Source organism: Athene cunicularia (assembly GCF_003259725.1).
Source record: "Athene cunicularia isolate RWA chromosome 17 unlocalized genomic scaffold, athCun1 chr17_part1, whole genome shotgun sequence".
Classification (NCBI taxonomy): Eukaryota; Metazoa; Chordata; class Aves; order Strigiformes; family Strigidae; genus Athene; species Athene cunicularia.
Genome location: NW_020799122.1, coordinates 12031966 through 12044793, shown reverse-complemented (window position 1 = coordinate 12044793; position 12828 = coordinate 12031966). Strand labels below are relative to the sequence as shown.

General features: G+C 40.8%; 1 protein-coding gene across 1 annotated transcript in view; it reads right to left on the bottom strand.

Annotated features, from left to right (window-relative positions):
• RABL6 (RAB, member RAS oncogene family like 6) overlaps positions 1 to 12828 on the bottom strand; it is a 58073-nt gene that overhangs the window by 31032 nt on the left and 14213 nt on the right. Inside the window, exons 3-7 of the mRNA XM_026860240.1 lie at positions 12462 to 12513; positions 6021 to 6069; positions 4399 to 4490; positions 3369 to 3509; positions 2145 to 2250 (exon numbers count right to left, since the gene is read on the bottom strand). Of these exons, the coding sequence (XP_026716041.1) occupies positions 2145 to 2250; positions 3369 to 3509; positions 4399 to 4490; positions 6021 to 6069; positions 12462 to 12513 (440 nt within the window). The remainder of the gene's footprint in view (positions 1 to 2144; positions 2251 to 3368; positions 3510 to 4398; positions 4491 to 6020; positions 6070 to 12461; positions 12514 to 12828) is intronic.

Here is a 12828-nt window from a genome sequence, read left to right as displayed (position 1 = left end):
CCAGAGGGTCTCCAGGAACAGCAAAATGCCCGGAGCAACCCAGCAGCAGCTACTGCAGAGCTCTTCTAATAAACCCATGGCACAAATGCAAGTGGCACTGGACAAAGTAAGTGCAGCACATCTCAGCTGAAGTCTGACATCAAGTAAAGCCCCAAAATCTGCGTGGAAGCAACCAAAAGCTTCCAAATTTGCAGTGTCACCTGCCTTGACACAGAACGTCAAGGCCAGGGATCTCCTGCATGCCTGAGGGAAATGAAACAAGCCATCTCTACATTGGATCCTATGCTGTGTTTTTTATTAGAATGCACACAAAAGCACCTGCCTGCAATCGCTGTATGAGGACAGAACTGCAGGAATTAGTTTTGGCATTGCTGTTTTAAAAGAAAAGCCAGACAGCTATGATCTGATGACTCTCTCTTTGAATGACAGGCACGTGACAGCCTCCTCAACTGCTATCTTCTGTGCTGACGTACAAAGAACAGAGCAAACATATTTAAAAGCATGGTTTCCATGTGCTCATCCAAATCTCCTCTTGCACATTTTGGGAACTAAACTGTAATGAGAAGTCTTCCAGTTTGTTTCTGCAGTGATGAATTATTTAATTACATTTCATGAAAAACACAGGATTTGGGAGTCTAATTAGTTGGCACCTGCACCTTTGGACTACTCCTAGTGGCATGCCCAGCCCACTGAGTGAGAGAACAATTGTGGGCTGGTCACCCCATTTCCCTCACCTCTCCTAAGCAACCATCACTAGAATCTCCAAACAACTAAAGGTTATATCAGATTTATTTTTTCTATTTCCCTGAAGACCAAGATTTGTCCAAGTAGTACTCTGGCTTTGGCGACAATTACTTATCCAAGTGTCCTAATTACTTTCTGTCTCAGATTAACAGATCATGCTTACTTATACAGCACAGATTTAAATGAAAGGTCCCCTAAGATTCACATCCTAAAGCTGCTTCCAAGCAAACCCAACACTATGTATGTTTTGGTATTTCCTGCTTATAACTACAGCTAGGGAAATCATTGCATATACTATTAACAGTATCATTATGAGCAGCTTTTAGAAACAAAACTGGCAGAAGGTCATCTTATCTATTTGAATAAAAAAGGAGAGATCTACAAAACAAACAAAAGTAACCTGGGAACTAATTATTCTGCATGATTTCCACAAGACTTCACTTTACCATGGGAGCTGAGGTTATAAAACCAAATATTTAATGAACATCATGCTGGTAGATTTCAATCTTCTCCACTGAGCAGCAAGTTGGGTTTATATCTGATTTCTACAACCTCCTCCTCCTCCAAAGTTTATTGTTTGACTTGTTTTACTGGGCTTTTTTGCATTCAATTTTCTTATCCTGGTTCTTTCTGCTCTGCAGCCTGAGGACAAGGTAACATCCACTAACATATCCAAGCTTCTTCTGGGCTAACATTTCAGAAAAATACACACAAACATTTAATTTACTGGTGAAAGATAATCAACTGCCTGTTTTTTTCCATCCAATAGAAAACAATAATACAACATCATATGTACCCCCAAGAAGTGTACAGTATTGATTCCAAAGCACTCCTGTATGATCACTCCAAAAAGGTCCTCTTCTAAAGGACCACAGCTGAGAATTCCACCCTTCCATTCCCAGTCAGCCTTTGCCTTCCACTCAGTCCACCCAAGAAGCCTCAATTATGAAAGAAGTAAGAGACTCAAATCTGTGTGCACAGGATCCAAACAGATCAGTTACCATTAGAGCAAAGCCTCTCAGAAGTTTTGTTCATGAAAACTCTCTTCTCATATGAGTTTTAATTGAACAGAATTTAAATACAAAGTTTAAAAAAAGTGCATATGGAACTTTGACTTAGTAACTACACCACTGGATGCGGTTTTCTTGACAGTGTTATTCATTGCCTTGGAGCCTTTCTCCAGAGGTAAGTTTGTGAACACAGCAGAGTCCTCTCACAAGCAGAGACATGTTTAAGTCCCAGGCATTGATATACTAAAATACTTTCGCTATAACAACTCCAATGAAAACAAAAACCTACTCAGGATCTGTTAACAACAAAGAAACACAAAATACCAAATTTCCATCTTAGAGACAAAGTTCCACCCACCCAGCACACTAGGGAAATACCTTCTGTCTTACCTGCAGCTGCAAGAAGGGGATGTTGAAGAACTTGTGCAGGTACTTGAGGCCAAAGCTGTTCTTCATGGAAGACTCAGCATAGCGAAAATATGAGGAGCCAGGGGGCCTGTCTCAAACAGATAGGTAGAGAGAAGAAAACTGTATAACGGACACTGACTGCATACATACAGAAGAGGCACTTGCTAAACTACATAACATGAATAATTCTCATTTACAAGCCAACCTCTCAGTCCCCAAATGTAGGCTAGCAGGTCATTCTGCTAGGGAGTTGTTATTTTGTTTACAGACAAAATGCACACTTTGTTCCTCCTGAAGGGTGGCAGAATGTGACTGTTGTGTTACAGTGTCATGTGGCTGCCAGACTAAGAAATACTATGTCAGCACACTGGGGACACTGGTTTACTAAACTGATGGTTTCACAGCTGTACAAGCCATTCCATTTCTCAGTGAAGGTTTTGCTTTAAAACCACAAAACAAGCCTACATAAGTCACATATAGAGATGAACTCATAAAAAAAGTATTATATCAAAACATATTCTACATATCAAGCCTTAAAACGGATACAATTTCTGTGTGCCTGACAAAGGCATAAACAAATAAAGAGATTAGGAAAAAGAAAAAATGCCTTAAAAAACATAAAACCACACAAAAAGGTACAATCTATTGAATCCTGACCAACAAATAGCATTTTATATTAAATAACAGAGCACCTCAGATCTCTGCATAAGGGATAATCTTGCCTGGCTGGCAAGGGAGGCATGTGACTTGGCTGTGCCCAGTAAATGCTGCATGGGGATGCTCTCAGAGGAAAGGCAAGGAAGCCAGCTGCACTAGCTGGCTGGCTCTCTTGTAGCAGAATTATTTGGAGTAGAGAACAGTTGTGTTGCAGGGAGAGGATTCTTTCACAAGACAAGGACTATCCAGAAAGCAGATGACTTCTTGGGAAAACTACTTCTGAAAGGCACCTGCTGACAGGCACTCACTGTTTCCAGGAATATAGCTAACAATCTGCCCAGAACAGGCTCTGAGATCAAAGTGTCCATCATGTAAACTGAAGCTGCTGCATGAGACACTCGGAGCTATGCAAGCCCAAAAGCTAGGCACAGGGTCAGAGGATCAACGGGATGTGCACCTGAAACACAGCAGCAATACGGTTATCTATGGTTGATGACAGAGAGTAGCCAAGGCCTGCTCCCCTGCCTGGTGACTGTGGTGCCATCTTACCTGTTTAAATTGTCGATGAGGTCCCGCACATCGCCAGGCAGAATGACCCGGTGCTCCCCCATGTCTCGGTAATTCCCAAGCACACAAACTGGAACGTGGGTCGGCACTTTAGGAAGCTCCCTCAGAATATAGTTAAATGTCCTTCACCATAGGAGAGAAAGAGATAAAGGCAGACGAGTGGGAAACATCATTCTGTGAGCAGTTTCATGCACAAGTCACAGAAAAAAAAAAAGCAAAGTAAAACATTTTTTTCCAAAATCCTTTCACAACTGTGGCTTCTTTGCCCCCCCTCAGAGAAATATATTAACTGTAAGTATATTTGTATCATTCTTTATTCAAAAACTAATTGACAAGTTCAATAATCCACTTCCACCAGCAGCTCACATCTCCTGCATCAATATTTCCCTCACTCATACAAAACTGTGTGGAGTCAGCCGAAGAAAAGGACTCCCTCCCTTCAGCTGTCAACAAGCTCACTGACCCATACCAAACCTGTAAAACACAAGCTTAACTATAACACAGGAACTCTTACCACCTCCTCTTTCCACTCTGGCTTCCATACATCACTCATGACCCTCAGCAGATGTGCAAAATGAACAACAGTTCATTACTTCTGTACATTAATGCAGCCCAGGGCATCTGAATAATCCTTACTAATGCCAGTCTTCCTGGGAATTTCTCACTAGCATTCCCCTTTCCCTTGTGTTCTGGAAAGCAGGAGTTTGTAACATGCCCAGCATACTTTGCACCTGTGACAACACTAATTATCAAGCCTCAGACAGCAGTATATCAGAAATTGCAGCACACAAGCCCACAGGGAGACTGCTTGTTTGAAACAAGCCCGGGAGGGGAGTATATTAAAAGACATGTCAGAAGATAAAGCTATTATTTTAAGAGATACAAGCTTGTTTCAACTCATTAAGCTGGTTATCAGCTCCAGCGTCCATCTGGGAATCAAGAGGTCTAGAAGTCATTTGTTTTCACTAAACAAGTGAGAATCACATGGTGCGTGCTGCTGAAGATGTCTTACCACTGTTTGGTGATGTCAAACATCATCACTACACCATTGCAGTTTTTATAGACATCCAAGAATTCTGCATCCAGAGCCATTTCTGACTCTGCCTGAGGAAATAAAGGTAAAGAAGCAGTAAATAACTGGATTCAGTGTCAGGCTTGTACAGAGCACAACTGATACAGCAGTGAACAGGAGAACTTTCTAAAGTGACAGTCACTAAATTCTGTGGATTTCACATCATCATCATTTAAGCAAGATACCTGGTGGTTCACAGCTTCCATTGCCCACAGGAGCAGGATGTGAAACACCTGCCAGTCTCTGAAAAAAAACATGTCTGAGAGAAAATGCTAAAACCTAACTCTGCCCTGTGCCCCCAAATCCTGCATTGCAAGATAACTCCATATAAGCTACAGGATGGAGGACAGATGACACAGCTTCTATTACACCTCTTTGCCGACCCAAATATTGACTGTACTTCTAATGCTAAGCAAGGATGTAGTTTCTACTGAGTTCTTCCTGTGCAGGGCTGAAAGTATTTGCTAGTACCTGATTTGCTATTCATCATTTAGATTCTGCATGCTACAAAGTACAGTACTGGTTACAACTAGACCGCCAAGGCTCCTACTGCAATTTGGTGCCTATGGAACAATTCTCACTCACTTCCCAGGAGTGGAAAATGCACCCACATTTGCACAGGAAGAAGCAGCTGTGATATCTGTTCTCATAAAGGCTTATTCCCATAGGAGAATATTTTTAAAGAAAATTCTCCTAATCTGACTGCACAGATTGAGCAGAACTGGCACCCTGGTGAAACAGGTACTGTCCTGAACCATGCCCAGGACAGAGTGCCCAGCTCTCTGCACACCAGTGATGCTGCCTCTCCCATCAATTTCAACAAAGCGGTCATGGAGTGAGTACCAGAACACCCTCTGCGTACTGATCCCCAAAGGGCACTGACGCAGAAGCAATAAAGCTCTTTAAGAGCTGCAGCAAGATCATGGGATCAAGGGCCTTTAAAGTGAATTTTTCCTGAGGATATCTTTTGAAAGAAATGCCATGGAAGTGCACTGGCAGCCCAAATGTGGTTTGGGGAATGTGGTAGTACTGTCTCCCATACAGCACTTTGTTCTACAGCAGAAGATCCAAAGGAAACACATTCACGCAAGACTCTTGAGGAAGCCACTTTGTTTACTTTTATGTGCTAGGTAGCATTTCTATCATCCCCTTCCTCCTCTATATTTCAAAGGGTGTTAAAAGGTAATTATTAACCAAGTTTTAAGGAGCAGCCAAAGAGCACCACACCAAGTGACTTCTTCAGGACTCACAAGAAGTCCATTACAAAAGGACTTCCTGCCACTGACCTCGTGCAGGCAGGTAAAAAGCTACTGAGTAAATAGCCAGGGCACATTCATTCCCAAAAGAAGAATGGAAAACAATAGGAGAGTTGTGGTGAGGTCAGGAACAGGGATAAAATGCACAAGTAAACGAGTGAAGAGTGTTAGGGATCACATTGCTCCTCATTTGCCTGCCAGGCTGTCCTTAAAGCAGACACAAATACAGAACTTACTCTCCATGGACCAAAGATGGACTAGAGGCCTCCTGCTAAGAGGCAGACATCTGCATTCAAGGTGACTCACCTCCTGAGGGTCATTTTCCAGTTTCAAACCATCTCCTCGTTTTTTGCATAAAAAAAAAAAAAAAAAAAAAAAGGCATTACACTGGGCAGAGAACTCCAAGATAGGTCTGGGCAGGACCATAGCATTTTGAACATGACCTTAAAGCAGATCCAACTTTAACTATAAGCATGAGGAATGAGGAGGGGTGGGACAGGCATGCCTCACTGAGGAATACCAGCTACCCTGTCCAAGAATACCAGCTAGTCTAATTCAAAGATAAATAGGAAGAGAGTCTAGGGTAGTTTAAACCATGTTCTTCACAACATAAAGTCACAATGATTGAATAATACAGGGTTTGGTGCACTCCCTGACCACAGAGGGAAGCTGCTTTGTTGTGCTAGTGTTGAAGAAGCAAAAGATCGTGGGGCTGCTATGACTTGAACTGCACAACTACATACACAGACCTCCTGAGAGATGCTATGATGTTGTTGTGCTATGTCACTGACCCGAAGCAAACAGTCTTGTAGATAAATGTGATCTCAGAGCCTGTCAGGCGCTTTAGGCTGACTTGTAACCAAAAAAAAAAGGGGTGGCAGGAGACCGTGAGAATTTAACAGCCAAAAGACAGAACTTATACAAGGGGAAATCCAAGTAAAATCAAATAAACTGTGGCAAGGCAGCTGTGGAGAAATAGAGACAGCCTACATGTGCATGAAAGGCCAGAGCCAGAGGGTCAGGTCTAGTCATCACCAGCAAAGGTGCAGAAAGAAAATCCTCCAGAGGCACCATCCACATCCATGCGCTCCAGAGACACACACACAAAAATAAGCTAGAGGGCAGGTAAAACTCTGATTAAGTTTACAGGAAAGTGCAAGAGGCAACAGGATAAACACTTGGAGAAGACACTAGAAAACCACTACAGAGACTTGTCCTGCAGTCTCACAGCCAGTCCCATCTGGAAGAATCTACAGGTTTCTCTCCACCTCATCCGCTTTCTCTAAGGCACATGCTAAAATGCAGCCCTTAGACTTAAAAGGGCAGATCCCATGAGACTTCTCCATTTTCTTACAACTTCAGTAAGCACTGGGTAAGTTCACAAACTGACATTTTAAAGTACCATTGGCATCTGACTCTGTGCCCCCACAAAAGGAGTCAGTGTTTTTAAACCTCAGGCTCCCTGAAAATCTCGTGTTAATCAGGTACACTGTAATCGTGTTTCCGAATCTTAAAGCTTGCACCCACAGCAGACAGAGAAGACACCATGTATCTGTACCTAGGATTAGCAGCATGGCAATCAGCTAAGGTGATTTTCTGGTGTAGACACTGAGCACTAAAGGCTGCTTAGGAGTCTCAATATCCTTTACCGCGTGCTGAAGAAGTTTAGTATGAACATACCATGAAAAATCTGTCCTTGCACCCCACATATTGTTTAAACTATGTACAGCAGTTTCCAGAGTTTTATCAAATGATGAGCACTGCACAATGAATAACCATGCAAGATCTTGGGTTATGTTTTACAGATACCAAATACCTTCCAGATGTTACTGGCAGCAATTAAGATCTGTACTCCTGAATTACCTTTGTTTAGGATTTTCCTAGTCTAAACAATGAATTAACTAAACTATAATGGCAGAGACTTGAAATTCCTTCTCATCATTTCTAGAAATTCCCTGTGTTACCAATAACAGAACATGTTGGCAGCTTAGATGCACCCACAAAAACCCTCCCATTGACTCTTTAAAAATGACTCTGCAACACTGGGGACCAAAATAGCTTCCACCAACTATTTAATTTTGCTGATTAAATTGGAGCAACTAACTTGTAAAATTAATGGTTCTGCCAGACACTGTATGTGAAACAAAGTGTTTCATTCTTTTTGCACACAGGTCAAGGATAAATAGGTATGAAATACAGAGTTATTAATGAAAGTTGTAATGCTGCAGGATATGGCAGGACATTCCAGTCCCTATACCCTGACAGCGTGTCTGGTGGGTGCATATGTCCACTGCTGCAAAATGTTTGCCCACCTTGTGGCATCTTACTGTTGAAATCTGAAAGTAGCAGAAATACTAATCCTGATCCTTCCCTGTTCATGCATTGAGTTTCCCTGGAGGATCCAAGTATGGGGTCTGATTTTTCCCAGCACAACTGAAGGTGTGCAATGTCTAGGATGTACATGTCTTTTCCCACTTTAGTTAAATTCATTTCAAATCACTGGCATTCATGTGGCTTCTCTGAATATTAAAACATCACTACTTCTGCAGTTTCTGCTAAATTATGCTTGGCATGACCTGAATTTCTAGGTATTAAAACAGAAGCCAAAGCAACCACAAATACTCCCATCCTAAGCAATTAAGGTGTCTTTCTAACCTGGACACATTTACAACCAATGCTTTGAGACTGAATATATGACTCACATGCTTTCCCCTGCCTATGGCTTTATATGTGTATCAAGAGGAATGAGTAATATTCTTACATGATGCTCGTCACTGTTGTAAAGGAGGTCATCTATAAAGGAGTAACAGAGCTGAAAAGCGCATGTGTGTACATATTCATGCACAGTGTCTATTTTTGGAACCAAAACTGCAGGATGAGCCAGATAAAGAAAAGATGTATGTAATGAAAAGATGTAATTCAGCCTGTAAAGGCAAGTGCACAATGAAGATTGTGTTGTCAGGTGAATGAGGTCCTATGTTTAAGGTTGCACTGATATGTAATCTCGGAGCCTCAACTAGAAAGGGTCTTCATGTCCCTCTTGCTCAGCTTCTCTACCTAGAACAATGACTGCTCCTTATTTACAGTCATAATAGCAACGCTGAAACTAAGTAACCTTGCAGCAGTGCCCCAAAGCCTGCACAACAGTTCCTACTGAACACCAGAAGACTGGGTTTGTGGCCATCACCTGAGGGCCTCTGCACCTCTATGCACCAATTTTTTTTTTGCAGGATAGCAAGGATTTGGCACAGCTTTCCAACAAATGTTCTCCATAGCATGAGGGAGATGCTTCTGTTCACCATTCGAAACCATACACCGAGAATATTTGCATCCCCAGCGTTACCTAAGTTATAACATCTGAAATTAACAGAAATATTAATTCTGCTCTTTCCTCCTCCTTATAGCACGTTTTCAAGAGAAAGAGGGGTGAAGGGGAGGGAGAGGAAAGGAATCTCCAATATGAGAGAAAGAGTTTATGCTATTTTGGGGGCAACAGAAAAAAACATTATTTGATCCCTTCAGTTAGTGTATGGTAAAAGATGCAGGAACCAAAACAGCAGAAGTTACAAGACAGGAGATAAGAACTGTTTTTGAATCACCTGCATTCAAGCAGCTTCTCTGCATTCAGTTTCTGTTACAGCTTTATGACCTGCAGTAGTTACACAACTTGCTGCAAAGCCAGAAAGATGAGTCAGGACTGTGACTTCTGCTGAGAGATCTTTCCTATGTTCTATTAATTCCAAGGGCAGCAAAGGAGATGGTATTTACTACACACACCGCACAAAACTCAGTACAATCCATAGCTGGGGGCAAGCTCTACTTGTTAAGATTTAAACAAATGCCATCATTACACAAATGAGCCCTGCTGTCTGAGCAGGCCCAAGGAGAGCACAGCAGGTGGCAAGACAAGTCCACACTCCAGTGAGTCTGCACATTAAAAAAAAGAAATCCCAAAGAGTCAAGAAAAAGGTAAGAGGAGCAGTACAGTATAGCAGTTGCCATTTCCCCCTGCTTCAGCACACTAACCAACCTCATGGGTTTTAAGCTTGCACAAAAAATCTCCCCGCCCTTCTAAATGAACATCTATGTGCTAAACAAATGACACCAAGGCACCAGCCAGGCAGGGCCAACAGAGCTGCCTCTAGCATCCCTGAAACTGTCTGGAAGCAAAAGTCAAAGCACACGGCTGAACTAACAAGGACGGGGAGGCACACTGCTGGTAAGTGCGAGGAGAAACACCACTCAGTAAAACCACATTTAACTTCAGTGCGAAAACGTACATGAAGTTTTTCAGGGTGCAACTTACTAAGTTTCCCCAAATCCTCCAGTGCACAGCCACACTGAGACATGAAGAATGGCAGCACTGCACAGCAGGAAAGAGGCTGAAGCTGCTTTACAAGACTAAAGTTGAAAACTGCAGTTTATGGATAAGTTTTTTAGACAGGCTAACTACATCCCCACATCAGGCTTTCAATTCATTATCAAACATCTTAATTTAAATAGGTCTCTAATTTTCTCTATCAAGGAACAGTTCTTCCAAAATGGAGAAACACTGGGAAAAAAAAAATTTAGCCTGGAAAACAACGTATGTTGAAATACATGTTCAGAATGTGCATTTTTTAGCAGTTTCAAATCCAGCCTGATAAATGCAGTATTATGCACAACTCTAAATATGAACATTAGCCAGGATCTGGTAGGTAAGGAAAAAAAATGAGGATCAGGTCTTGTCAGCAGTGTGCTGCAGCAGCACTGGATACTTCACTACGAAAAGTCTACAGTCTAGATTAGTGTCTCTCACCAAAAGCATCACGCAGGAGGATTTTTTGTCCTAAGCATACAGAAGGAAAAAACAAAAATGTCATGAGATATCATGAAGATGAAAGTTAAATACGAGCAAGCTCTTAACAGTTACTTTGCTCATTTTCCTGAAGTTGCACTTACCAACAATCCACAATGCTATGGCAATAGGAAAAGATTTTATTTGTTTACATCATGATGGTCTGAATTTTTACACTGCATTGATTAAGTACATTTAATTACATAAAAATACATATTTGTGGTCCATAAGTAAGGATATCAACAGAATGAGTTTTATTTCAGAACAATATAGAGAAGAGAGTCCCTTGATATTTCTAACACATGCTCCACTGTCAGAAATGAAAGCAATATCAGAAGAGCTGTTACCAACATCCGCACATATCAAATCTGATCTGTTTCGCCAAAAAAATAACAAATCTCTAGTTGAGAAGATGACTTTGCTCAGAGAAGCTATTCACAGAAATAAATGCAGGAACCACATGATCCCCAAATTAACTGTCTATATATTCATACCAAAGTTGCAAGGCAGCGAGAAAACAGATGTTTTGCTCAGATTCCAGCCCTGCACATGTTATCCCAGGATCTGAAAGCCAAACTGTAATCAGACTGACTTCAGCAGTAACTCTGATCTAAGTAAGATTTTGTCTACACTGTGAAAACTGGGGCTTAAAAGAATGAAAACATAAAGTGCCCAGGATTTTAATTTAAAGTTACTGGGTCAAGTTTAACCTAAAGGCTCCATTATGCATCTGAATTAAAGCTGCTATCTTTCATTACCTTTTCTTTTTTTACTATTTAAATACAATTTAGATAACATGAAAAATTATATTTCTCACTTTCCCATTCCCTATTCTACTTCCTATTTTTTGGTTTTCATGCATGTGTAAGTTGCACAGGTGATACAGCAGAGGTACCGCACCTCAGAAGCATTTCTCCTGCAGAATGCATGCCTGCACAGATTCTAGCTAAGGCTGCAGGAAAGGTAGCAACAGTCAAACCATAGAAGTTTTTAAGTTTCAATAACTGTGATCAACAGATTTGACTGACAGAAATACATGAACAAGGAGCACAACCCACAACGCAAGAGATACTCACTTGTAGAGCAGCTTTCCTGACCATACTTTCACTTTAAACCAGGAGCCTGGCTGGTACAAAACACCACTTAAAAGCCAAATAATATGTGCATTTGGGGCTACAGAATGGGCTGTTCAGATTTACATTTGAAGCCCAATCCCTTCTAGCAACAGATTCCACTGCACCCAGATTTGTGCTGTATCCAGACTGTATCATCATGTTTTGGGGAGGTTTTTTGTTTTTTGTTTTTTGTTTTTTTTAAACAGAACTTTAACAAAAATTGAAAATTAATGAAAAATTCACTTATACATCACAATACCTTCCTTGGCTAAGCATTTAGAAAAGATTTTGGATTAAATATATTGCATTTTCTGTCCTAAGTGAATTTAAGTAATTGGCTTCTCTCTTATCCTTCCCTCCTACATACCATATTTTATCAATTTAACAATAGCATTCCTTTACAAAAACAGTTTGGCAAGAACTTTTATAAACAGAACAAAGAACTCAGTAGCTGTCTAAACATATATAAATTATAGAGGAAAGAAGATGAAGTTTATAATAAGGTTCAGAGGATCTGAATACACTAAGCAGCAGACTATTTCACCATGGAGCACATGCAACAACTACTTCTGAATATTGGATTTGGTCTGAAGTTTGGGTTCTAAATAATGGGCTCTGGCATAGGAGACTCCACTCTCCTTTCCATATTTTTTCAGGAAGGAACATCCCTGCACTTGAAAAAAATAAGCACAGACGTTTTTCTAAAGTAGAAGTAGGTAGGTATTTCTGAATTCCATGAAAGTTTTTTATTAAAATTGAGAAAGAACAATGAATCTCCAGTAGAAGTTATAAATCTTACCTTTATCAACTACATCCCAGACTTCAACTTTAACAATATCGTCAGTGGCTAAAAGCACAATAAGAACACAAAGTGTTAGAAGAGGGTTTCAATAAAATGATCAACACTCAACGCTCACCAGAGCGTAACCCAAAACCAACATTGTCAAAGTAGCAGATGAATATCAAAAGAAAAGTAATTTTTGAGTTAAAAGAAAACTCAGACATAACAAGAAGGTGGCCCACTGTTCAAGGTCCAAGTTGCACACCAAAACTGTGCTAGCTAAAGAACTTAAAGGCTCTGTCACATAAGTGATAGCTACATTTCCTTGATGTTTTATGTCATATTTGAAGTATGTTAGCAATATTTGTGGGGGATTATTTT